Source organism: Pecten maximus, chromosome 5 (assembly GCF_902652985.1).
Source record: "Pecten maximus chromosome 5, xPecMax1.1, whole genome shotgun sequence".
Taxonomy (NCBI): domain Eukaryota; kingdom Metazoa; phylum Mollusca; class Bivalvia; order Pectinida; family Pectinidae; genus Pecten; species Pecten maximus.
The window spans coordinates 9905561-9914133 of record NC_047019.1 but is presented as its reverse complement, the minus strand read 5'-3'; the positions used below and the strand labels follow the sequence as shown (position 1 = coordinate 9914133).

Below are 8573 nucleotides of genomic sequence, written 5' to 3'. Positions count from 1 at the left end.
AAACATGTATTTTTTTCCAAGTAGTAAAAGCTATAATCTTTGCATTCATTATATTTATAGGCAGTTTTACTCTCAAGATAAACCAAAGTTCTTCGAGTATTAAGTCCTGAAAATTCTTAATTTGACCCGAAGTATCCCTAATTACCACAAAACATACGGTATTTTTTATACGATACGCATTTTCTTTATACATTTCGGCATTGATTCCATTATATGAAGCCACAAACACGCATGTAATCATCGTTAGGACATAAATTTCATCAACAGAAACTGTGCAACTGATGTCCGAAGGACGGAATGTCCATTTAATATTCAGGTATCAGAATTATATTCAAAAGTCGGATATGTAATTAAATGGAGATGTCTGCTTATAATAGAATTATGTATAGTTTAATGTAGACATCTATATTCAAATACAGATACTTTTCATTGACTATAAACTCAAAAGACATATATGTATATTCGAAAAAATCCCGTGGTTAGTATGACCCACAATCTTAACGACATAGTATACGCTTTGCGGTAACACCTATCATCCGGGCACTCCTGAGAAGGACGAGAAGGTCGACAACATGATGCGACTACGACCCGTCAGCCTGACCATCAGGGCAGGTACGATAATTCCACTGATAATACAACTTATTCTTTGCAAAACAATTAATAACAATACATTTGTCAAAATAATGCAACTTGTTGATTATCTTCTATTTCGGTCAAATATGATGTCGCCATTGACCGGTGTGGTGTTCTTGCCGGTTCAACACTCCACACAACTAGTTAAAGTACTAGTTTGAAGGTTGTCTGCTATATTCGGTACAAATGGTAAAATAAAATGTATCGCATCATCTAGTTGGTCCAACTAGATTCTTTTAAAAAATAACACAACTTTCAGGATAATCCCCTAAACTCATGTAATTAGGCTAAGATCTGAAGATCACACAAACTTTGAAGATACTAAAAGTTGTGGAAGTGTGTATGTAAAGCAGAACAGCGGCAGACCGTCCAGCCAAACGCCAAAAACGCAGGGTTTTTTCTTCCTTTTCTCCCATTTTTAATGACAATCTTTGAGTTAGTAACCAATGGAAAGATTCCGCCATTTGAATGTGACCCGATCATGACACCACTAACATCCACAATGTCAATTACGTATATGTACTAGGTTCAACAATTGATTACTATACTTCTTATAAAAAGATAAACATGTCCACTACTAGTACATTTTATATTCTATATGTTACATAATCAGTAATTATCACCATTGACTGACAAATGTGTCCAGCTCTTACACTGTGTCATATATTTGATTTTTTTATTAGGCCTACCTTGAAATGTAAAAGGCTAAACAGAGTTTTTAGTCTATATCTGTTTGCCTTCAGTTTTACTGATTAAAAAGACCAACAAAATCTAGAGTCAGTCTGATTAAAATCATCAGTTCATTTTGTTTACTAGATGCTTTGTCGGGCTTGTTAGTTGTTACACCCCCCCCCCCCCCCCCCTTTTTTTTTTCACTTAACCAATTGAGCTAAAGAGATCTATATCTAGCTAAATAAAGCGGTATATCGAAGCTAGTATTTACCATAATTACACATTGATCAGTGTCACAATCAGATGATCTCTCTCGAGTTTAACTAATCAGCACAGTGCCTGGGAAGTAGTTAGGTTGATTTTCCCATGAAAATATCACAATAAAAAATGCCATGTGTGTTACTTGTGCAGGTTTTCATTAGTTGTGTGAAAGATTGACTGAGATAGCAACAGCCCAGGACACAGAAATAGTTTAAATAAAATTTGAAACACATAAATTTGAAACACATAAATCATCTTAATTGTCCATCTGAACTCCCAGTCCCCGCCCCCCCCCCCCCATGGAATTCCAATACCAACCTATATGCATTTCGAAAACTTGAAAATAGGTCTCTGATTGGTAATTATTGATTTAAATGACTATATCAGAATGGTAAAGATTTTGTACATATGTATTCAAGCCATATTCAGATAGCTTTTTACTTTTTGAACTAAAGAAATCGAAAAAAGGACTTAAATTTTTGTCCATTTATACCATATATATGTATTCATCCAGATCAAGGCATCCCATTCAGCTTGAAAAAGATACCAATATTGTATGAGCTAACTATTCCAATGTTTCTATGATGACGATCTCGTGCTTTGATGACAACACAACATAATGGTCTGACTACAGTTCATGTAAAATGCTTGAAATTTAGTTTCAGGAATGCCCCTTTTTCTGGTAGATTATATAATTATATCCTGAATGATTCCATTATAAATTTTCATTTGTTTGTAGGAGCCAATGCAGCAAGAGTTCTTTTGGCCAGTAACCAAAAGTAAGTTATGTTAATTTGTTAACTATAAAATGTATTAATAATGTATGATGCACTGTTACCTATGAATTCAGACAAATGACAGGTGGGTGTAGCTATATATAGATATAAATTTGGCATGATCACTCAATTACTAATTAATTTTGTGGTGAAGATGTCGATGACTGAGCTGAAATTCATCAGTCAAAGATCAAGGTAAAATTTTGTATCTTTTGAAGTGTAACTGGTAAACATTTTGCCATGATGTAGAAATAAGACAAGAAGTCTGACCAGTGATGAAGGTCATCCAGTCAAAGGTCAAGGTGACATTTTGTATCTGTTGAAGTGTAACTGGTAAACTTTTTGCTATGGCATAGAAATAAGGCAAGAAGTCTGACCAGTGATGAAGGTCATCCAGTCAAAGGTCAAGGTGAAATTTTGTATCTGTTGAAGTGTAACTGGTAAACTTTTTGCTATGGCATAGAAATAAGGCAAGAGGTCTGACCAGTGATGAAGGTCATCCAGTCAAAGGTCAAGGTGAAATTTTATATCCATTTAAAATTGGTTAACATTTTGTTACAAAATATTAAAACTACATATTTTGTTATGAAGCAAACATAGTAATATGGGAGATATGGCTCCAAGTGGATATTTTTACCAGTTGGCCTATTTGGCTACCAAGTCATAAAATCTTGCGGGCCAATTGGAAAAGTCAGTTGCCTGGCCTAGATGTTTTAAATTTAGAGAGAAAAAAATTCTTTTAATTCTGTAGATCGGTATAACATATCTCTGTAACTGTTTCGATTGTGAATGTTATTGTAGCATTGACTGCAACATTTGAAGGATTATTAACCAGACTGCAAATTTACACAATTTTTTAGTGGCCATGCAGGCATCTTATTGGTCGATAACTGGTCGCCAATAGTGAATTTAAGGCACCATGGCCACTAAAATTGTTCTGCCATATCTCCTAAATGTTTTAAGTTTACCTGTTGTTATGAATGTCTCAAGCAACATATCTGAACGCCAAAATACCAAATGAGGTATGTTATCCTTGTAAAAATGAAAGTGAGGTGCTAAAGGAAAGATATATATATCCATGTATGTAAATACATTGCGATCCAGGTATTCATATTATCTAATAGACGACTTTCACAATGATCATGTCAGGGTATCAGGCCGGCTATCACTGTGCCATTGAAACGTTCTTTTTTAAGAACATCAATGTGGCATATCGATATAAGCTACGGGTATTTCTGGCTAGGTGATTGGGTGCCGTAGATCATGAGTTCGAGGCCGGGTCAGGACACGAGTCATACAGTTGTCTTCCTTCGTCAATTGTGTTACTATGTTATATATCAAATATTTAGCACAATGTATCATATACACTCTGTGTTGGTGATCTAAAGATAAAGATTTGAATTTCCTGTTGTGTTTTATTCAATGAATATAGTGTATACACTATATATTATATATAAAACTGATAACTGACAAAAGAACTTAATTTCGCCCCAACACTACCCAACACTTTCGATTTCACTGTATAAGATCTTCAGGTGCATTAATAGTACACAATGGTGTGAAGTCAGTTTTATATATGTTACTTGCATCTCGTCACCTTGAACATTTTCTACGTAAAAGTTTAATACTGATTCTTGTGATGTTTTTTCCAGATGTGTGGTGGAACAGAAAGCTGGTATCGGTAACGTTAACTACGGTAGGGTGGGTCATCGCAGAGTAAACCACTTACGTGCTCCCATACCAACTATAGAAGAAAGAGTCGCTGTGTGGAAGGAAGTCAGTGACATATTCTATGGTCCAGACAGAGACCTCAAAAACTTTCCTGCGTTCAAACAGGAGGTGGATCCACCCAAACTTCGACACATTGTTTTCCCGGAGACATTCTTCGAGACCCTGTACAACAAAACAGGAATCATGGGTGTGTAAAATAAAAACCAAACCATACTGGAAGGGAGAAAACGTGTGATACACACAATTATCAAGTAATGTGTAATGTTCTTTGCGTTTCTGATATATTCCTAAGTAATTCTTATAATACTTAGGACTACTAGTAATTGTCAGAATTTCAATTCTTTATATATAAGTCTATATATTTTGTTTCTTTGTCCAACCAAACTTTGAAGATATTTTTATCAGGTTATCACATTTCTTCTTGGCACTGGGGTCGCACAGGTCTTGAAAAATCCTTAAAGATGAATTTCTTGAAAAACTCATGAAAAAGACATTTAGACTTTATAAACCCTTGAAAATCTATAAAAGTTGTTCTTGAAAAACCCTTAAATTTCTGAAAATTGTGTTTTTCATTTTTTTTTTTTTTTTTTTTTTACACCTCAAATGTTTTTCTAGTTGAAAATGTGATTATATTAACACTCATATTTTTTATCAGTAGAGAGATCTTTTTTTTTTTGTAAAATTCCAGATAATTTTACCTGGGTTTGATTCACAAGATAACTTTATCTGATCTTAGTCAGTATAGTGCTTGCACAGCTCTGGGTTCGCTATTTAGCCTTTAATTATTTTTTTTTAAGTCTTGAAAAACTCTAAGATTTTGACTTCCAAAATTTATACGACCCCTGTGCCATGATGTGGAACACATTTTGCACATATGTGCTATGCTGTTGACTGAATTTTTATGTTGCTTAGAAAAAAGATAAACATACAGATAAACACTTGGTAATAATAGTTTGGTAAGAGTATCGAACAGATCATCAATACAGGCCCAATCAGCCTCTTGTTTAAATTGTTCAACTTCACTGGACATTTCCTTTATATTTTCAGGTCCATACGTCCTGATGCTGGGAACTCCTGCTTTTCTCTTTTCTCATGAATATATAAAGCCCGACTATGAATGGGGAGTTGCTGTTTTTGTTTTTGGAGGCGCTCACCTCATAGCAAAGGGTACAAAAATGGCAGATTTACTAAAAAAAGTTGTCACTGAAAAGCGTGAGGTAAGTGAATACAGCTCTTCATTTCAAAATTTCAATTTTTGACACGCACATTATCACAGGGATGTGGCGTAAAGCCCCACACTACTGTCTTCGTTTGTTCTGACTAACCATGCTATGATATATTTTATATAAAAATGTTCAGTTAAGTAATTGTATGGACAAAAAGAAGTAAATTGTCATTGTCAAGGCGATCTCTCTCTTTTTCAAGACAAAAACTTTCCAAGTATACAACATAAAATATGAATTCAGGTTACATGATATACAGCAAACAACAGTATAATGAAAGTATTAATCCACTTAACAAAGACAGACAATGGCAAATATATAGATATTTTTATAATGGCAATTATTTAATGTTTTAACTTTGAGGAAAAATTCAGCATCTATACTAAAATATGTATACGAAACAAGTATACACATGAGACTAGTGCTGCAGGTGATACGGGCCTATTTGGTCTTTTGACATGATACAGATAGTATGATATAATGTGATTGAAACTTCCTGATGAGAATGACTTCATGTATTTATGTTTATTTTTCAGGTCATGGAGTCTTTCTGGTACAAGCCAATTACAGACTTTGTACAAGAAACAAACGACAATATTGAGAATAGGAAAACAATGATGTACCAGCAGGAGGCGCTGGAATATATGTACGAGGTTAAAAAGGTAGGAATTAATGTTTGTTAAATTACCTGGCAAAAAACTCTTCATAAATAAGTCTCATTATCACTACTCATGAAATAATGATGATCGGGAGAAAGGACTGCAAATAGCTGATAAGGAATTGTTCCTAGCTAGTCCCGAAGAAAATGCAGATACATGAGTTGTATATGGACTACATTGGATAGCATTACCTTTAAAAATGGCCTTGGTTATTAGTTTTGGTGAAGTACAGTAGTGAACACTACAGTACTATATATAGTTTTGCTTATTTAAAGCAACAGGAATCTTCAGAATTGAAAATAAATATGATTTCGTCATCATATATGGTTACATCCTCACAACAGTTCAATCGTGTGTATCCATGGATGATGGGAGTCGGTTTAAATGCTAAACCTGGACAAAGTAGCTGGACATCCCAGCTGGTCATATTATACTGGCTAAATAGTAAAGTAAATCCTGAAATCTGTCAAGGTTCTGACATGGCCTCCATTTACAGACATCTCGATGTAAAGGCAGTAGAATTTTTCTCTGTGAATGATTTTATTTATCATCATGTCAATACAGCATTCTTAAAATATGGTGGAAATCTGGCTCATCGCCTTCCAGAGAGCAGTGGCTATGTCTCTTGGAAATAAATAAGTTGATACATTTGTATTTTTGTTTGCAGGAGAATGTAGGCTTGCAGCTGGAAATAGAATACAGGCAGAGACTCAAGTCATTGTATGAAGAGGCCAAGAGGAAACTGGTTAGTACATAGATATCAAATAGAGTTTATTATTATAGTGTAAGGCTAAAGTAGTCTGTTATCGATTTACCTTGATTTATATATATTAACCATAAGATACAATTTTACCAAACATAAAAACCAAAACTTCACAAGACTGACATGTTCATCGAAGATCCTGACATTTCTTGTTGTTTGCTAAATTTAAAGTGGTCATCAAGATAATCCAGCTGTATAGAATTGAAAAGAAAAATTCTGCTCAACTAATCAAGTTTGACTTTGAACATATGTTGTCCTCAATTAGAGATTTTTCATGGTAACAAAATATGCATATAGATAATACAGAAAAATGTTGATTCAAGTATAGATTTTAACCTTTTGTAATCTTCATTTTGACTTTTAAACTTGTGGGGAAAAAAGTTAAAACAAAAAAACTGCCCTCAACAAACATCAAATATTGACCTTATTATGCATTCATTATGTATTTTCTACTTTATCTAAAGAAAAAAATGGAGAAAAAAAGAAAAATTCTGAATAATCAATAGCTATATCAGGATCAATAGCCAATCATGTGCCATTGAATTTATGTGTGGGAATTAGTCATGTGAGGAATATTACTCTGAGCAATGTACTACATTCTCTAGGTCCAGTAGATATGAATCGCTGGGAATGGAGGAAAAATACTGTAGTATTCCATATGTCCATCAAAAATCATGCGAGAAATATGCATTGCTGGGAATGGAAAGTGTCACTCTGGCAATTCAGATATTAAACTTAGACTAACCAGACTGACTTCAAAAAGTGTAACTTAATGATTTATCTGGTAAACTTTGTGTACAGTTGCATTTATCCGTTGAATTTCATTGTGATTTTGCAGGACTACCAGGTATCCATTGCAAACTCCAAGAAAAGCTTTGAGCAGGGACACATGGCCAAATGGATCACAAAATCTGTATACAGCAACATCACCCCACAACTGGTAAATCAATATATATTTTTTCTTTGAAGTGAATTTTTTAATTTCATATTTCATCTGACTAAAAATAAAGTTATGGCTTAGGGCATGTTCGTTTATGCGGACAAACCGGTTCATCAGTTTTTAAATGTAATATTTCAAACATATATCTTGATGGACCTGCAAATGTCAATACAAGCCATGGAGGTCTTTGTCAAGACTCGTCTGAAAACAATATCAAATCACCATGTCTGTCTTTATTTTATAAACGAACAACACCGGTCCAACTGTTTGGACCGCAAAAATGAAAACGGCCTTGGACCGCAAAAATGAAAACGGCCTTGGACCGCAAAAATGAAAACGGTCTTGATATCCGAGGATGTCGGGCTGCGAATACTGCAAAATTTAAAGAATGTGCAATCAATCAAATCATACTTGTATCGGTCCTGAGTCTGAAAAATATGTTTCTTTGCATTTTTAGGAGAAACAGGTGATGGACAGTTGTTTGGCCAATCTTCGTGAGTTGGCAAAAACCAACACAGCTACGTAGATGGAGGGAGACCATAACCCTGTATTTGGTAGTTGAAGAACATCTCCGTGACAGTGACGTGATGAAAAACTGTGTCAGAATTCTGTTATGGAATTACGATAGAGAGAAAAAAAGATGAAACTGAGTGAAAAATACTTGTCTGTGTTGACAATGAATCAGTGCTGTGGTGTTATCCATATTTAGAAGGTCAATTTTGAAATTAAAATTATTGTAAAAAAAGACTGTGTGGTATTTATTATATTAACATACAGTTCTATAGAAATATACATACATAATGTCAATTATTTATGGAATTTTGTGGATAGCTTGAAATATTCTACTTAAGTGAATTTACAACTTTGCTTAAACCTGTAATTAGGTAGTCATTAAAGTTCTCCCCAATTTTCCTC

General features: G+C 34.2%; 1 protein-coding gene across 1 annotated transcript; it reads left to right on the top strand.

The window, feature by feature from the left end:
* Nucleotides 1-511: 511 nt before the first annotated feature.
* On the top strand, nt 512-8405 carry LOC117327097 (ATP synthase subunit b, mitochondrial-like). The gene is made up of 8 exons (XM_033883926.1): nt 512-612; nt 2306-2345; nt 3995-4260; nt 5121-5290; nt 5833-5958; nt 6623-6700; nt 7557-7658; nt 8116-8405. The coding sequence occupies exons 1-8, from the start codon at nt 573-575 to the stop codon at nt 8182-8184; spliced, it is 891 nt and encodes a 296-aa protein (XP_033739817.1). The 5' UTR covers nt 512-572; the 3' UTR covers nt 8185-8405.
* Nucleotides 8406-8573: the final 168 nt, after the last annotated feature.